This window comes from Bufo bufo, chromosome 1, assembly GCF_905171765.1.
Source record: "Bufo bufo chromosome 1, aBufBuf1.1, whole genome shotgun sequence".
Lineage (NCBI taxonomy): Eukaryota > Metazoa > Chordata > Amphibia > Anura > Bufonidae > Bufo > Bufo bufo.
In genome coordinates this window covers 124,125,314-124,145,015 of record NC_053389.1, presented here as the reverse complement: position 1 = coordinate 124,145,015, position 19,702 = coordinate 124,125,314, and the positions used below count along the sequence as shown (strand labels likewise).

Here is a 19,702-nt window from a genome sequence, read left to right as displayed (position 1 = left end):
TGGTTGTTCACCCTTCTGGACCCCCGCTACAAAGAGAACTTCTCATCTCATTCCTCTGGTGGAGAGGACGAGCAAAACGGTGCAATACTAGAAAGTCCTTGTTGAAAAATTGCTCCAAAAATTTTCATCTGACAACGCTGGTGGCAGAGTCCTTAGTTCTTTGGCCAACCGAGGAGGGGAGACAAGGGGAACGCACAGCAGTTCCACCAACAGAGGCAGGGCAATACTCTCCAAAGCCTGGGACAGTTTCATGACACCCCGCCAGCACCCTCACCCTGATGCGCGGCCCACTGTCACAAGGAGAGAAAATTTTTGGTAGATGGTGAAGGAGTACATAGCAGACAGTGTCAGCGTCCTCAATGATCCCTCAGTGCCTTACAACTACTGGATGTCCAAGCTGGACACGTGGCACGAACTGGCGCTCTATGCTTTGGAGGTGCTGGCCTGCCCTGCCGCCAGCGTTTTATCTGAGCGGGTATTTAGTGCTGCTGGTGGCATTATGAGAAGCGTATCCGCCTGTCAACTGAAAATTCTGACAGGTTGACTCTTATAAAAATGAACAAGGCCTGGATTGCCCCTGACTTCTCTACTCCACCAGAGGAAAGCGGCTGAACATAAAGGCACTTTAAATGTGTTGTTTTTAACGTACGGAATACACTGTATTCCCATGCACCCCTTCCACCACAAACAAGGGTATATGGTTTTCTCATCCTCCTCTTCCATCATATCAACATGCTTATTCGTCACATATAATGCCCTTTCTAATATAATTTTTTTAGAGGGTCAGCTCAGCTGCAGGCCTTCACCTACAATCTTTTACAGGGTCCGCTCACCTGCAGGCCCTCGCATATAATTTTTTTACAGTGTCAGCTCACCTGCAGGCCCTCGCATATAATTTTTTACAGTGTCAGCTCACCTGAAGGCCCTGGCATTTAATTTTTTAGAGGGTCAGCTCACCTGCAGGCCTTCAACTACAATCTTTTACTGGGTCAGTTCACCAGCAGACCCGCACATAAAATCTTTTACAGGGTCCACTCACCTGCAGGCCCTCACCTAATTATACCTAATAGGTAATTTGCACGCATGCTGCCTTGCTTGGATGTGGTAGCCGTAGCCGTTTCTCAGGCTCCCTCTCCAGGATTAAACACTGATTCCCCATTACCCGTAGTCACAATGGATTGTGCTGACAATAACATCGAAAGTTGATAGGCCAGGCATCCGAATGGATTGTCGCCGTCATGGGGACGTGCAATCGGCCCCAGGTTAACTAGAGTCACCAAAGCGGCAGCAGGCCCTCACCCATAATGTTTTAGATGGTCAGATCAGCAATCCCTTGATCCAAATGTTTTTGAGGGTCACCAGCAGGCCATCAATCATAATCATAATTTTTCATGGCTGCGTATGATTCCCTCCTTTATGTGTAAGAAAGGGTGTATTGGAGCGCCGGTTCCTTGTAAATTTTGGCAGCCCTTTCACTTAGTGCATAGGTTATGAGTGTAGGAGTCCCACTATCTGAACAATTGTACCACAATGTGAATGAGGCCCTCCTTTATGTGATATACAGGTTGCATATTGTCAGTCTGTAAAAGTGGCGTACTATTCGGACAACATCGTTCCCAGCAGCGACCTGGGAGTCCAAGATGCATCCAGACATCCTCCCCATGCTGTTATAGAACCATTTTAGTGGTGTTTCTATCAATTTCTGACATTTTTCTATGAACCAGGCATCCTCCCCTTTTCAGAGTAGGGGGTGCCTGGTTTAATGCTCGGATTCTCCCATTGACTTCCATTATACTCGGGTGCTCGGTCGAGCACCCGAACATCCCGATGTGTTCGGCCCGAGCACGCAAGCACTACGGTGCTCGATCAACACTATCTCTTACCAATGGTCTGTGAAAACCACTGACAGAATATGGATGTCATCCATGTTTCATTGGTTTCTACAGACCCGTAGACTATAATGGGCGTGCTTGGCCCGCATCACAGACCAAAATAGTGCATGGTTTTTTCACTGACTCAGTCAATAGAAACTCACGTGTATGTATAAGCATATGAAAGTGAATGGGTACGTGTGCTGTCCATAGAGATCATACGAGTGTATTACTGTAGTGCAGCGGCAGCATGAAGCGCACGGCGGCATAGCAACCAATGACGCCGTGCGCTCCTGCTGTCAGCAGGAATCCAGGCCGGCATACCACGGACCGCTCACGGCCGTGGAACACGGCCATGTGCATTCGGCCTAATTCTGCGTTCAGTGGCCCTTTAAATGACAGCATGCGTCTTCAGGGGAATTTCCAGGGTGTCAGATGTAAAATTACACAGTGTTTTGCTTTTATTTAATTCTATTATAATGCCATTTTGCCATGCTTCATGCAGTATTACATGTGCACCTTTTGCAAACTGCAAAGGTCATTTTAAAATTCCACCGGGGGTGTTGGGCCTTTCAGCTTCGACGTACAAACACAGGAAACATGAGTTCACATCAGTCTTCTTTTGCTAAAATCGTGTCATCAGTAGGAGTATAGAGACATTGTTTGAATTTGCAACGTTGACTGAGGTAGAGCTTACTTTAAGAAAAAAAGTCCCAAAAAGGAGGCTTACCGTCAGAAAATGAAAGGGCTTTACTGGCTTATTGCAAATACAGTAAACATTTTTATGATCATCTAAGCTGACATATGATCAATCGATGTTAAAAACCCAAAGCCTGAGGCTACACTACTGAGAGATTCTGATGACACCGTGGACCCTTCTTATTGTTGTCATGGAGACCTTGTGCATATCAAAATAAATGCATTTATCTTGACATGTAGGTTTTCATGACAATACTGCACCTGACATGTTCATGTTGTCATCGGACTCTTTCAGTAGTGCAGCCTCAGGATTTGGGTCTGTATTGTCAAATGACCATATGTCCGTATAGACGTAAGATGGCTAAAGGAAAAAAAAACACCCATTGGTAAATGGAAATGCACTATGTTGTCTAAACTGGGCGACCATATATATACTGTTGTCTATTGCAACAGACTGTGGCATGACCTTTAACCTTGCACTCACCCACCTTTCCTTTGGTTACTTCTACAGCTTGGTAGTTTGCAGTCGCTTAATTCTTGGCACAGTTCTAGATCCTAAAGCCCCCTTAGAAATGAAACCGAAACAAGAGTTCAGATGAGAACATGAACTACATCATGTTATGAAAGCGACAGCTGTCCACTAGAGGGCATCGCATAACTATTTATGACACCATCTCCACTATTCTGTGGTGGTTTCGTTTTTACACCCTTTATGGGAATTTTTTTTATACTTTTTATTTTTTTCTTATTTTTACTCAATCCATTGTAAACAAATATAGACAGCCTTCTGCTCCTCAAAAATTGAAAAAATATGAAATTCATATAGGGGAATTTATCATGAGGGGAATATTTGAAGTCAGTGTGGCTTGAGTCTGTGTTGGTGTACTTTATGCCACATTTATCTAATGTCACATGTTACTTGATAAATTTGGCTGATCGTTAGACGTAACACTTCTGTCTAGAAAAGCTCCTCCAGTCTCAGTGATAAATCTGGAGTGAAACTCATTGACATAGCTTACCACACCCACTTTCACACCCATATTTCAAAACAAAATTTTTCCACCAGTAAATACAAAAAGTAGTAAAAGCCCCATTTTCCTGCTTTTTGAAACCAGAATTCAGAATTAAAGGCCCGTTTAGATATTTGAAGGCTGGCTATAAAATATAAAAAATGGTGTTGTTGTCGCATGAACACATTAAATGTGTTCTCAATCCCATTTTGTTAGAAGGATCCCCTGACTTGTAGATTGTCACACTGAGCCCAACTAATCATATGTAGTCTGTGATGGAACCTGGCAGCAGGTGTTCTGTTACCCCACAGCGCCACCACAGGGGAAATGAAACATTACACAGTTCCTATTGTTGTGGAATGAAGTCAATGAGTAGAGATGAGCGAACTTCTGTTTTAAGTTCGGCGTCTAAAGTTCGGCTTCCGGTTAGCGGAGGATCCCGATATGGATTCCGAATTCCGTTGTGGTCCGTGGTAGCGGAATCAATAATGGCCATTATTGATTCCGCTACCACGGACCACAACGGAATTCGGAATCCATATCGGGATCCTCCGCTAACCGGAAGCCGAACTTTAGACGCCGAACTTAAAACAGAAGTTCGCTCATCTCTATCAATGAGCTGTTCATATAATGCATGGACATGTTGGGTCCTCCAGAGCAATAGACACTCTTTGTTCCTATTCTTTACTCTGTCTCATAAATGAAAAGGTCTCTGTCAACCCAGAATTCACTAATATAGTATTTGTAGATGTGTTTTCTAAGTCAGACAGCTCATCCTAAAGAAAAAAAAAAATGTTATAGGGGTGTATCTCCTATGGTTAACCTAATGTCATTCTGTGTATTTATTGCAGGACATTCACACTGTGCGTTTCTAATGTTATGCAACTGTTATGTTTACATGTAATATGTCTGGTTCACCAGCAGGTGGCAGCATAAATGGCAGAGCTACGGGTACATAAAATAGGGCTTTCTATTGCATTCTATCACCCCCCCCCCCTTCTGTGGTGTGGTCGGCGTGTCCCACTTGCTGCAGGGAGGGTGGAGTTCTAGTGAGGATTAAGTCTAGCCCACCCCTCCTAGGGGAGAGGTCGAGTTGCATTTTACCCCCTGTCAAGGGAGGGTGTGCAGCAGGTGCCTTGCCAAGCCAGCTAGAGCACCTTCAGCTCTGCTGGATGTGGAGGCCACAGCTTGAAGCTCAGAAGCCACGAGTCAAGTTCCCTGGACCAGTTTAGAGACAGACTTCCAAGAAAGAAGTTGCAGCCTACAGCTAAAGCTAAGTTATACAGTTATCCTGTCAGCGCAACAGATGTAGCAGAGAGGAGTTTGCCTGCCACAGTTAATGCCAAAGCCTGCTGGGAACCAAGATGGAAATGTTTGGAGAAACATTTTATGCAAAGTACAGCTGTTATCAACTTCATCACAAGGTCTGGACTCCATTTATTTCCTCGTCCCCTTCATCAACAAACCCCCTTTCATTGCTGTGGAGCCAACGCCTAGGGTCCAGCGTGTCCAGGTAGGAGCACCGTGACACGTGCACCAACATTAAGGGACATTATAGGCTACCCTATACCACAGGGGCCCTGTGCCCTTGTTTCTTCATTGCAACTGGTGTCTCGAAACAAGTACTACTTCTTTTTTTCTCTTAAAGGGCCCTGGGGGGAGGTGTCCGCTGCAGGGGTAGAGCTGTGATAACATTTATTTTATTAGTGCTAGCATTGCTGGTTAGTAAACAGATATATTTGGGCAGCTGCTTATCAAGAGGTGATGCAAGGTAATGTTCAGTAAAGTTTTATTATTCTGGCATCCTAGAACATAAAAATGTCTACTTGAAAAGAGACAAATTGTTGTATAAAGTAGATAACACAGGGTGACACCATTGATATCAGATGATTGGGACAGCCCAACACCTGCTCCTCCTTTGTCTCCTTGTACTGTGTCCTCCTCACATGTCTCTGAGCATGCTCACAACAGTCTGCTATAGAAGTAAATAAATGGTCCAAGGTTAGAAAAAATATGCTTTTTTTTCCTCTAGATATCCGTTCATGCGGTATTGTTTGGGGTGGGGGATGGGAGCAGGCCTTTTTTTCCTACTTGTGAGGAAGTGACTGGAAAATACAGTAATAGTCCTGTGGTACAAGATCATACAGTTGTAACATGTGAGCTGCATGTGATGAGCCTACAGCCGCTCCTTAGATGACCTCAAGGAAGGTGTTTCCCATTCTTGTGTGGTCAGTGAAAATGTTAGAAGACTCAACAGCTGCTTCAACACCATCTCGAGTTTAGTTGCCGGATTCTGTGTTTGATTCAGTTACTATATCTTTAGAACTCCAAATCCCCTACTTGGCCATAGCATTAAAAGGGTTTTCTGAGTTTTTTTTTTACTGAGGACCTATCCTCAGGATAGGTCGTCAGTATCCAATCGGTGGGGGTCCTCCACCAGAGACCCCCGCCGATTAGCTGTTTGAGAAAGTAGCAGCTCTCCTGTGAGTGCCGTTGCCTTCTCACAGCTGAGCAAGCACAGTGTCATACATTGTTTAGTGGCTGTGCTTGGTATCACGCTCATCCCTATTCACTTGACTAGGGCTGAGCTGCTCCTAGGCCACGTGACTGAGGCCTAGGAAAAGCTGAGAGAAGGCTACGGCACTCATGGGACTCCTATCGATCAGACACTGATGAGCTATCCTAAGGAAAGGTCACCAGTATAAAAATCTCAATAAATCCATTAAAATGAAAACCTTTTTTCTACCTGCACCCACCACTAGAGTGGGTTAAAGGGGTTGTGTAGCCAATATTTTTTTTATTTTATTTTTTTAAAGAATCAAAATGGCTTAAAATGAAAAAAGTCCTACTCTGCTCACCGATCTGCTATTCTCCTACACTTCCTGGGTCCTCCAGCAGTCTTTACTGGGTCACTGTTGTGGCCAGTGTCATCTCAACCTATTGGAAGTGAACTGCTCAATAGAGAAGGATGTTACCTCTAACATTAGAATATCGTTTGTGCACATGAAATTGCAGTTTCCTCTTTTCATATGGTTTTATTACATGTTCTGCTGACAAAAGATGAGGTTTAAAAAGCAGAAGGTCATTTGTCCCTTCCTCATATGAACAAGTCATCTTTTCCTCAGTAGTATGATAAAGCATAGAAGTTACTGGCTGATTAAACGCAGCATGACAAATGCTCTTCACACTAATTATAGGGGATATCCACCCCTGGAGTCTTGTAATAAGATGACTATTGTAGTAAAGTGTACATTAGGAATGTTTATGGTCCAGAGCCCAATATGATACACAGCCATAGGTGGCGCTCTTCATGAAATATCTGCATGGGTTGCAAGGAATCTATGTCTGTGAGACTGAAAAAGGTTTATATTTATAGCCAATATATCGTAAAGCTTTATTAGGGATTTTTGTGAAAGACCGAATTTGAAGTCATGTCAAACCCCCAGAGACGATGGGCATCAACAGTGTTATTCATCTGTCAACTGAATTGTAAGCTAAAAGAAATTGCTTACTCTGAATTTCTTTCATGTTGTCCTGCTGCTTGTCAGTCCACTTCTTCTTCTTATTTCTACTTCATATTTCTTACAGCTTGACCGTTTGGTATAATAGGATTGTACCAAGTCTTTGACTTCTATATCTTCACCATAAACTTTAGACTTGGTTGTCCTTGTTCTCTTCTAGGGGTTATTTTACCAGAATATTTTACATATGGGAGCTGCTGATCAGTTGATTGTTGCTGGTCTGACTCCCAACACCATTGGCATAGGACAAATGAAAGGGGTGAACATTGGCCCCTTGTTCTTCAGTAAGTCACCCAGCACCTTTGGCTGTTTTAGGAAGTCCCATAGCGGTTAAAGAAGGGGTGGCCAAACATTTGTGGCTTGGGGAGTGGCACTCACACCTATCATGCATTTATTAATGTAAGCTCTTGCACAAATGCCACCTCCTCTTCAAACAGCTGAGCGGCGGGAGTGTCTGGTGTTGGATCCTCGCCTATCTTATATTGATAACCTATCGTGAAGATAGGTCATCAATATCTACCCACTACACACCGCACCAAAGCTGTATGTGTTACTTGCAGTTTTTGGTGTGCATTTGATGTTTTGCAAAGGTTGAAATCCGCATTTAAAAAAATCGCACAAATACTAGACGTGCAGCAGATTTCAATAAATGCATGATAGGTCAGTTTCCGCACGGAAGAAAAAAGCAAAATGTAAACGGGCATGCACCCTCCCTAGTAGCATATCAATAACGACGCACACAAAGGTTCACCGCTTTATATAAGTTATGTTCTCTATGTTTGTTTTTATGTTTTTGGAGTTTTTGAAGGATTTCCCTCAGTGAGTAGTATAAAGAATGGGAAGGGGGGGATGGGGGGGTTATACCTTTTTAGGCCCAACAAAAATAGCACCCATAACAGATGTCCCCTTTTAGTCCCATTGACCTTTCGAATGCGTATGATACCTCATCTCTTCCAGCAGTGGACATAAAAAATGCTGAGTATGAGACATCAAGTTACTACATATTCTGAGGTACTCCATGACTTAGCCAGCTGATTTAGGCAGTCCTATTTGTGACTCCAGAAAGTTTATTTGTCCGTCAGAGATCTTGGGTTTAAATAGTTCTTCGCCACTTGATGAGTCAAATTCCATGGACAACCAATAAGCAAATGTAGAATGTCTAAGTCCTGATTCACATTTCCGTCAAGCAGATCTGGCTGCCTGATTCGGCACAAATGCCGGCTGTCAGCCGGACAAAAACCCATTTAAATGCTTGCCACGTAGTACATAGTACTACATTTCCCAGCAGCGCCTGCTGTCTGTATATGGTATTTAATTCTGCTGATGGGTATTTAATGGAGGGGAGATGGGGCACCATAGCAAAAGATCAAAATTGGGATACCCTATGATTATAGTTTGAGATTTCCCAAGACTACAGGGCCAAGAGTGCTCTCTCCCTTATCCTTTTCTCTAAGGCTGCCCGTACATGATCAGGTTTTAATCCATAAGCAGACTGGACATAGAACCTACAGGGAAATTTCCTGGAGGGCCGATGCTCAGGGGGCCGCCCAAGCCCTCTGCATGGCCGCCAACCAGGTACATAAAGATCTGATGCTCTCAGCATTAAAGGGTTTCTACCATCAGAATTTCTGTTAGGTAGCTGACTGACATTAGGGATGTACTAATGTCAGCACTACATAAGTGTTCTTTTTTACATTTGTCCCTGCGGCCGTTCTCCTAAAAAAAACACACTTTTACAATATGCTAATGAGCCTCTAGGTGCTATGTGGGCGTTGATTCAGCACCTAGAGGCTCGGTCTACTCACCCTTTATCCCGCCCAGGTCCAACGTCAGCGATGCTGTGAACTCGGACGTCACTCAAGAGGAGCGGGGCAGGCTAGACGGAGGACCTGGGCGGGATAAAGGGTGAAACCCTTTATTGTAGGAGCAACAGCCGCAGGTGCCCTCCTGAATTTTACTGTATGTCCGTGCTAAGGATGATGATGCAGTTTCATATTGTGGAGTGGGTACCAGTGTTTTGTGCCGCACTGTGGTATTTGGTTCTACTGGGGCAGTATTGTGTGCTGCACTGTGGTATTTGGTTCTACTGGGGCAGTATTGTGTGCGGCACTGTGGTATTTGGTTCTACTGGGGCAGTATTGTGTGCTGCACTGTGGTATTTGGTTCTACTGGGGCAGTATTGTGTACTGCACTGTGGTATTTGGTTCTACTGGGGCAGTATTGTGTGCTGCACTGTGGTATTTGGTTCTACTGGGGCAGTATTGTGTGCCGCACTGTGGTATTTGGTTCTGCTGAGGTGGTATTTATTGCTGCACTGTGTTATTTGGTTCTACTGGGGTGGTATTTATTGCTGCACTGTGGTATTTGGTTATGCTGGGGCTGTATTTTATTCTGCACTATGGTATTGCTGACCCACCTACCTCTGTTGTCCTGCCTTCTTTCAGTTTGGACCCGCCTACGACTTGGGGCCACTATTATTTTTCCATGGTCACTTTAAGTTCCCAGTCTGCCCCTGTTTTGATCAGATTTTCAGATGCAGTTTTTTTTTGTTGCAGGTCGGATGTGGCCGCAAAAGATGTGGACAGCACACAGTGTGCTGATCCGTTCCACAGCCCCACAAAAAAGATAGAGCATGTCCTATTCTTGTCCGTTTAGTGGACAAGGATAGGACATTTCTACAGAAGTTAAAAAATAAATGGTGGTATGCCCTCGGCCAGGATGCATGTTTTGCGGATCTGTGATTTGCGGACCTCAAAACATTTACGGCCTTGTGCGTGAGCCCTTATACCATCTCTTCCTTTATGACCTAACTTTAATACTGAGTCTAAAAACCTGATAAAAACCTAACCATGTACAGGCAGCCTAAAAGGGAAAGGACAATTGTGTGTTACTGTTGTGGAGATGTAGTGCTTAGGGTGGGATCAAGATGCCCATTGAATGATATAATGAACTTACCTGTGCTGTGACCCCAATTCTGTATGGACCACATAGCAGTCTTATGGTCTGCATTCATTATGCATATATAATTATATATATATCAAGCTTGACAAAGACTCTATGGAAGAACTAAAACATTGCCACCACATGGGTGATTACGTATGATTCTACTCCCGTTGCAGGATCCACAGGGCTGAGGGACCATGACACAGTGAGCAGTGCAGTATGAGTAGTGGGAGCTTTCCAGGATTTACTGTATTTTATTACTTCTGCCAGATGCTTTGTTTTAATGAAATCCCATTCACTTAGTTTGGTACACAGTATCTAGGGAAGTTTTTTTTTAGAGAGCCTCCAGTTAGCAATCACTAATTCAGTACATGAAAAACAGTTGCAATAAACACAGTTTATCATAGCAGCCACAAGGGGCAGTATGGAGCGTGCTGTATTTATTGTCAAACCCGTTGCTACAACTTTTTCTACTTTGTGTGGTCTCTGGATCTGGAGATTGATCTGTGGGCAATGGAACATCCCTAAAATGTTGCTGCTTCCTGATTTTCTCTGAGCTCAACAGTAGGAATGAGCGAACTTGTGTTTCAAGTGCAGCGCACAAGGTTCAGGTTATCTAAGAATTCCGTTATGGATTCCGCTACCACGGACCAGAAGTTAGATAACCCGAACCTTGTACGCCGAACTTGAAACACAAGTTTTCTCATCACTAGTTTACAGTCTATTGAAATTTGGCAACTAATTTCAAGTAATTGAAATGTCCCATCTTTCTCTTATAGGAGATTGCTAAACGGTTACAGCAGCTGGAGGAGGAAGAGCTGCAGAGAAATGTACAGGAGAGGACCCGGGGAGGTATGAAGCCTACGCTATCTGTACAGTGCCCTCAGGGTGGCTTTACAGGACAACTTGTTCTGAAACTTGGTACAATCTGCGTTCGTCTTTCAGTAATTATATAGATTCAAGCTGTTTTTGTGAAGGGGGGTGCTGAAGGCAAGTACGGCACTGACTCACTGGAATTTCTCACAAGTGGCAACACCTTGTTTTGTGCCATTTTATAAAAAAAAAGTAAAACCACGACTGCACCTACAGAAAGAAAAAAGTAGTGCAAAACCTAAATTTTAATGTACATAGTATATGCTGCCTTAGCCTAAGCCTTTTAGATGGGCTTTATGGCCCCTACTAGTTGCCAGAATGTTGTTGGAGGGCTCCACAGCTTTATCACTCATGGACTTGAATTATAGTCTGTGGAAGTCAACAAGTGTGCTCCTAGGAGGAATCGGGGTGGGTGCTGAGTATTTGATGAAAGAGGTGGATGCTGTTGGTGACCTTTCAAGCCAGAGCTTTAAAGAGGGAACTCCGACAGAGACAAGAAATGATGCCCTTAATCCACTAATCTAGTCAAGATTATAGCAATGTTTTTCTTTTCTCCCCAATAAATTTCTAGTTTGCTTTTTAGAAGAGTGCAGTCCACCTTCTGTCCACCATCTTGAGTGTAAAAATAACTGCAAACAGTAGCTCTGGTAACTACAGGTCCCATGTTAGCTGTGGCCTGATCGTATCGTATCTATAGTTGTCTAGATCATTCCAAGTTGGGAGGAAAAAGTTGAAGAGGCAGAGATGGGGTGTAAGGCACAGGAGAGGCTACTTACTGTGCTCTGTGCAGCAGCATGCAGCATGTCACAAGCTGTGGAGGGAGGGAGAGAAATGTTGAGATGAGATTCCGTCACCACAGCAGAATACATTAGATTATGCAGTTTTGTGGTAGTCATCCATTGCAATGCTGCAGTACATCAGCCCGATGCATTGTGCTTGATATTTTATTATTTAGAAACCTATGAATCTGCAGTGGCATTAGACATAGTGATAAGAGATGACAACTCATAGGGTTAACTATAGTTTTCTCTAATAATATGCCACCATTGACAAGGCGTCCATACGAGTAATAAAGGCCGGCCCTACGTGTTTAGGTATCCCACACCCATCACATAATAATGTGTGCTTTGCATGTCACTGTTGCTGCCAATAAAGTCTTGTTACTTATAATATTATATCTGCCTTTCTGCTTTGTCTTTACATAATATTACTGTTAGGGCGAGGCCGTAATAATAAAAAAAAGTTATGAAAGGCGGTCATGGCTCTGGAAAATTCTACATGATAATTAGAGAGTACAAGAGGTCTGTGTCACCGAGCCTTGATGGAAATATCTATATATACAGTGGGACAGTTCCCATTGAGTATATGCCATTTTTACCTGGGCTTTATATTTAGGACTGTGATACTACTTTGAGAAGTGAAATTTTCACTTTTATGTTCAGCATAGTCAGTCAGGTACCCACTGCAGCAAACATAACTGGTTGAGTACCTTTGTAAGTGCATCACATTACTTATCTTGTTATGATCCTAAGTTGCAGCCTATATATTATACTCCAGAGCTGCATTCACGATACTGTTGGTCATCAAAGTCCTAACAGCTTACCTGAGATCCCATAATGTAATTGGTACAGATCACTCCAATCAGATCACTATACAGGGCTTTGTGTAAAGTGGACACCTCGGACAACTTCTATAAAGCAAATGACCAAAGCAAGCTATGTGCCAACATTAAACCAGCAAGGACTGCTGGGAGGTTTCAGTTCTGAAGCCAGCAGAATTGTGAAAGCAGCTCTGGAGTATAATACAGGCTGTAACTCTAGAGCGAGGTCAGTTATACAGGGTGGCCCAGGAAAAAGTAGCCCGCCTCCAGTATCTCCAAATCAAACTGCCTACAGGACAGTTTCAGTGAAAGCTGAGCTCTGATTGGTTGCTATGGGCAACTAAGACAGACTTACTATTAGACAGTTTGATTTGGAGATGTTGGAGGCAGGCTACTTTTTCGTGGGCCATCCTATACAAGTTACTGAACTTTGTAAGTAAATTTCTTCTTTTATGTAAGCTATGAAATTGTGTTCATTGGTGGACACATCTTGGGCCCACCAGATGAAACGATTCTAACGGTCCACTATTAACTGTATTGTAATCCTCCTTATCATTGTACACACGGGGCGGATCATCAGTAAGAAAAAGACCCTACTGATAGGTGATTGTTACAAAGTCACCTCCAAATAGGGTTGTCTTTTGCTGCAATTTTGGGGCTCATTACTCTATCAAAGTCTGGTCTATGGTGGCTAAAGTAAGCCATAGACCTTCAAAGTTAGTTGGCAGTTCCTGCCTCTTGCGATCTGCCAATTATGTAATATCTATAGGAGTTGGCATACCTCTTTGGACTATAGGTTTCGGGATCAACTCTTGGGAGAGTGTGTAGCTGCACTCTTCTCCTCACAAAATAATGTGCACTTTTGGCCTTATTTTCATAATAATGGGAGGATCTTGTCTGACATTTCTTAGCCTCAGCCCCCAGTATTGCACAGGTGGCACATGTGTGGACAGTCTCCATTTAAATAAATGGGGATGAAGGTGGTGTTTCCATTATAGGCATTCCACAAGATATGTAATTAATGCTTGATAAGTCTGAGTCTCAATTCCTGGACCCTTACCTTTTAGTAGAATGGGGGTCCTGTGACCAATTTATTGGGGGTCTATTGAATTGTATTAAGAATCATCAAACAGGTGTTCTGTTCTATCAATCCTCAATTCCAAAGCAAGACTAAGTAAAGTTCCAGCTGCAAGCAAGGGCAGTCTGCTTTTCTCCAGTGGTCAGGGCTAATTCAGTCCCTGTAACTATGCAAATAACAATATAGCTTTAGGTCATTGTGTTGCATAATGTAGTTTTAAAAGAGGTCTTAGCATAACCGTGTTACCAGTAGGCTCTAACCTTCTTCAACTCTAACCCCTTTGGGCAGCACACACATACGTTGGAATATATGTCTTTAATTTGTGTCTTGTGCAGTGAGATTTGTCTTCTGATCGCATATATAGGCCATGGCTCGCCTCACTCACCCACTTGAATGCTTTTCTGTGTAGTCAAACCTGTTCTGTGTCAGAAGTTACTAGATGATGCATAGGTCTTTATATGCCTTAAGCAGTTGTACCTGTTGTACTCTATGTGCACGCTTACTAACCTCGGCTTTGTGTTGTTGCATGTATACACAAGAACACAGCAGCCGGCAGCGGCAATACCTGACGTCTTTGGACAATGAGGAGGAGGAAGGCTATCCCTTCCGAAATGATAGTTCTAAGCACCATAATGCCTCAGATTACAGGCGAGGGCACAGAAGCTCTGAGAGGGACCATAGCTCAAAAAACCCAGAAGATCATCCTGGAAGAATGATCCCCAACCGGGTCTCCTTTGGCCAAGTCTATTATGACAGTAACAACTCTAAAAATTCCAAAACTCCAGACGTTTGGAAGGAGCCCAGCCGTAAAGATCAGCAAGTGCAGTTTTCTTACAGGAATCCTAAAAGTTCCTCAGAAAGAAGTCCGTGTCATCCTAGTAGCTCAGAGGGAACTTCTAGCCATGAGCGCGACATGGTTCGAAATGAGGAGAAAGTAAGAGGTCATCGAGATAAACATTGCAGGCATCACTCTGACCGATGCAGACGCTCCAGCTCAGACAGTGATGACTGCCCAGAACATTGTGCTAGGGATAAGAGGAGTCGACGCTCACAGTGGAACCAAAACCATGATCTTCGCCACCATCGACCATCTAACAAGCCTTCATGTAGGATATCAAGTCACATTCTGAGCACAGGTATAATGGTACTTTCAGTGGTCCTATATAATCGCTAGAAATTAGGGAGGCAGTACATACATATCATAATTTTTGGCTTGCAACACCGTGCATGTTGTGTGTGTGATTTGATTGTGATTGATTCATGTGGAGAGTCTTTGTGCAATAGAAGCAACTTCATAGCTGCTATGGTATCAACTATGGGGCCCAGTAGTTCCCACCACTTCTGGTAAACTGAAGGCAAAGGGCAATAACTTGTAACTGGAAGATGGAAGACCCCTTTATATGGAGGCGATAGCAGGGATGAAAAGTAGTGTGTAAGGAAGATATTGTCGAGCACTAAGAGACTGAGGAAGTAGCATGAGAAACAAGGAACAGGGATGTGGTAGAAAATACACTGGTAGAAAGGTTTTTGTGTTTTTTGTTTTTTTTTTCTCTTAGGATGCCCATATGTTATATAGAAATATAATCAAATGACTGATGATTCAGACTAAATGTCTAATTTGAAGTTTTGGGCGCAAACAATGTTTCTCAACTCAAGGGATGAACTTGGCAAAGCATCTGTCATATTGATCCTCAGACGCAATGGGTATTTCCTGCCCATTACCAGGCAACTGACAAGATTTTCTAGTAAAGTGAGACAGAAAGCTTGTTAGGATGATACAAGAGAATATCAGGGGGTTTCTAAGTTTTTCTATCTGCCAAAATCGTATGTCTACACGGATGTGTATGTGGCATTATTGTTTATAGGTGTCTCCATTGGACAGCTGTCTGGTGGACTGAAATGTTTTGTAATTTTATTTTATTTTTTTTGTTATTTTTGGTCTGTTATTTTTGTAATAGCAATGACTTCATATGTGCATCATTTGCAGGATTGTTTTAATTCCTTTTTGGGTTTTGTTTTGCAAACTCCTTACAATATAAATTCCATGAAATTGAGCAGTGGAATTTCCAGAGAAAACAGCAAGTACTGAAATGTATCCAAAATAGAAGGGATTTTATGAGTCTCATTGTACATTGTTTGCTTGAGATAAATCCAGCATGACCGCTTTAATATAACATGTGTCTACACTATGGAAAGTGCCAACATACCAAACATTAGCCTTGTGTGTTATTGACATCGGGTAATACAACATTACATGAGTCAGAATTGTCTTATGAACGTGATGGCATGTTAGAGAGTTGTCAAAGATAGTAATTCTAGATGGGAGTCTGACTGGAGCCTGCCGGGGATATCTTTCAACTTATAGGGCACACTGGTGGGTTCCTACATCAAGAAAAGTGAAGTGGTTTGTTCCTGATTCCACACATGTATCTGAAGTAGTTTCAAAGTTGTTGTTTTTTCCCCAAGACCTGTCAAAGTCTGGTTATCCAAATCTATGATGTGTGTGTCAAACTTGATATTTTATGGGACTTAAACTACTTATGAAAGCACACCAGAAGTATTTGAGTTATTCAGAACAGTCAGCCGTATAGAGGTGTAGACATTCCTTTGCTTGAACAATATATACAGTACAGACCAAAAGTTTGGACACACCTTCTCATTCAAAGAGTTTTCTTTATTTTCATGACTATGAAAATTGTAGATTGACACTGAAGGCATCAAAACTATGAATTAACACATATGGAATTATATACATAACAAACAAGTGTGAAACAACTGAAAATATGTCATATTCTAGGTTCTTCAAAGTAGCCACCTTTTGCTTTGATTACAGCTTTGCACACTCTTGGCATTCTCTTGATGAGCTTCAAGAGGTAGTCCCCTGAAATGGTTTTCACTTCACAGGTGTGCCCTGTCAGGTTTAATAAGTGGGATTTCTTGCCTTATAAATGGGGTTGGGACCATCAGTTGCGTTGAGGAGAAGTCAGGTGGATACACAGCTGATAGTCCAACTGAATAGACTGTTAGAATTTGTATTATGGCAAGAAAAAAGCAGCTAAGTAAAGAAAAATGAGTGGCCATCATTACTTTAAGAAATGAAGGTCAGTCAGTCAGCTGAAGGAGAGTGATGGGGTGCTGCGCCAGATGACCTGGCCTCCACAGTCACCGGACCTGAACCCAATCGAGATGGTTTGGGGTGAGCTGGACCGCAGAGTGAAGACAAAAGGGCCAACAAGTGCTAAGCATCTCTGGGAACTCCTTCAAGACTGTTGGAAGACCATTTCAGGGGACTACCTCTTGAAGCTCATCAAGAGAATGCCAAGAGTGTGCAAAGCAGTAATCAAAGCAAAACGTGGCTACTTTGAAGAACCTAGAATATGACATATTTTCAGTTGTTTCACACTTGTTTGTTATGTATATAATTCCACATGTGTTAATTCACAGTTTTGATGCCTTCATAGTCATGAAAATAAAGAAAACTCTTTGAATGAGAAGGTGTGTCCAAACTTTTGGTCTGTACTGTACTTTATTAGATTCAGTATGGTGCAAACATAGCAACGTTTCAGGTCCTTAATTTGCAGTCCCTTTTTCAAGCACCTCAATGCACCTCAATCAGGGTTAGCGGCTGCCACATGGCTGACTGTTCTGAATAACTCAAACACTTCTGATGGGCTGTCATAAGTAGTTTATGCTCTGAAGAATCCGGAGATGGAGAGGGAACCCCCAAAAGACTTGCACCCAGCAAAATCCCTAATTCACTTACATGAGTGCTGTGGCCACAGTAATTATACAATTGATATATCAAAGGACTGTCATGTGGTCTCTTAATCTTCTTCTCAGACTCCAAGACCTCTTTAATACATCAGCATATTGTCTAAGCCCTATACCCAACAGGTCTTTATCAGGTAGTGTGAGTGCTGTCTCATTGTCCACTCCCTTCTAGTTTCTAATGGTGCACCGTGAAATTTATACGCATTGTTAAGAGATACCCTGAACTGTGTCGCATCAGGTTCCAGTAGTTTTTGTGGTCATCAGAGACATAAAAATGCCAGAATCCTTGATAAACTCCATTATATTTCACTGTGATCAACTGGATCAATCCACTCATGGCTCAGTTACGTACCAAGGCCCTGACCATGGCGTGAACAGAGTTCTTTTTGAAATGGCATAAATTGATCTCCACCATGCTGAATTCATACAATATGTTTCCACCACCTGTCTCGTAGCCAATAGAAAGTTTTCTGTTAGGATACTTTCACACTTGCGGCAGAGAGATCCGGCAAACCGTTCCGTCAGAACCGCCTGCCGGATCCGTCAAAATGTATGCCAACTCATGGCATTTGTAAGACTGATCAGGATTCTGATCCGTCTTACAAATGCATTGAAATACCGGATCCGTCTTTCTGGTGTCATCCGGAAAAACGTATCTGGCATTAATTTTTTTCACATTTTCTTTCGGTCTGCGCATGAGCAGACCAGAAGGACGGATCCAGCATTCCGGTATTTTGAATTGCGGATCCGGCACTAATACATTCCTATGGAAAAAAATGCCGGCATTCAGGCAAGTCTTCAGTTTTTTGGGCCGGAGATAAAACCGTAGCATGCTGCGGTATTATCTCTGTCCTGACCAGTCAAAAAGACTGAACTGAAGACATCCTGATTCATCCTGAACGGATTGCTCTCCATTCAGAATGCATGGGGATAAAACTGATTAGTCCTTTTCCGGTATAAAGTCCCTAGGACGGAACTCTATGCCGGAAAAGAAAAACGCTAGTGTGAAAGTACCCTTACCAATTAGTTGACTTTTGTCTGTTGTGGGTGAATATTTGCTACGTTAGTGCTAAGGGTTAGGGGGAGTTTTGTCATGCAAATATTCTAAGAGATTTCCCTTTAGGAGAAATGATGTATGACAATTGCCATTTCCAGAAAGTTAGCTCTTTGTCAGTGAATTACACTCATATAATCCCATATGCGGTCCAGGTTGTAGAAAGTGTGGTTGAAAAACTTTCCTGACATCTATGTGCTTATATGTTGATTGATTATGTGCCGTTTTAATCTAATTAGAACATCCCAAAGAAGACTGTTAAGGTCTTAACAGCAAGGCAATATCATTTTGTTGTATTGGGAGGCAATGACCGGTTCATTTATGGGATATATATTACTGAAGACAATGCTGTTTGTAAAGCAGTGTAATAATATGAAGAGGGGACCTGAAATAAATTGGAGGTCACAGACTTCTATTGGAAACAATATGCCACTAGTAGCATAGAGTTTTTAAGAGATGAATGTGCCAGTCCTGTGGAAAATCATGAAAATGACCCCTGATCACATACACTGCCATATGGACATCGTGGGGAGTGCCTGTGATGAGAAAACTCCTTTAAACCCAACGTAGTTAATTGCATAACTGCGCAACTTCATTACGTTGATTCGCCTAGCTAGTATCTCCCAGAACCCAGTGGTTTTTATACTGATGCTATTCTGTTTTTTTTGGCAAGGTGAAGAAACCAGGCCAACCTATGGTATAGAACCACTTGACAGGAAGATGGCAGAACTTCATGTCCAAAGCCCTGACCAGCTCATAAAGGATGAAGAGTTAGCTCGCCGTCTTCAGGAAGAAGAGGAGAAACGAATCGTAAGTTCAACAGTTCCTGTATATTGAGAAGGTTGATGGGAGACCAAATTAGATAGATAGTATGATTTGTTCTTAATGTATTTCTTCTACAGGCCAAGCTGAAACGTCATGACCAAAATGAGGACTTCCGAGCAGCTCAGGTTGCACAAGATGAAGTAAGATTAAGATAACTGGCTCTATATAGCAACTAGATACATCTTATACCCAGAGGTGTAACTATAGAGGGTGAAGACTAGAGACTGCAGTCACACCTGGGCCCTGCTATGACCGACTGGGCACCCTCTACCACATAGGACAACAGTACCATAAATGGCACGTGGTAGGTGGGGTCCAGGAGCCTTAAAGGGAATCTGTCATCAACTTTATGCTGCCTATACTAACGGCAGTATAAAGTAGACAGGTGAGTTTGAGCGATCTGTCATTTAAAAGTTAAAAGTAAGTGGTTACCAAGAACCAACATCACAATCATTGC

The 19,702-nt window shown here is 42.7% G+C and overlaps 1 protein-coding gene across 1 annotated transcript in view; it reads left to right on the top strand.

Annotated features, from left to right (window-relative positions):
- The window catches only part of LOC120998544 (coiled-coil domain-containing protein 50-like), a 104,223-nt gene that overhangs the window by 70,351 nt on the left and 14,170 nt on the right, over window positions 1-19,702 (top strand). Inside the window, exons 6-9 of the mRNA XM_040429237.1 lie at window positions 10,824-10,896; window positions 14,135-14,731; window positions 19,094-19,230; window positions 19,323-19,385. Coding sequence (XP_040285171.1) covers window positions 10,824-10,896; window positions 14,135-14,731; window positions 19,094-19,230; window positions 19,323-19,385 — 870 coding nt within the window. The remainder of the gene's footprint in view (window positions 1-10,823; window positions 10,897-14,134; window positions 14,732-19,093; window positions 19,231-19,322; window positions 19,386-19,702) is intronic.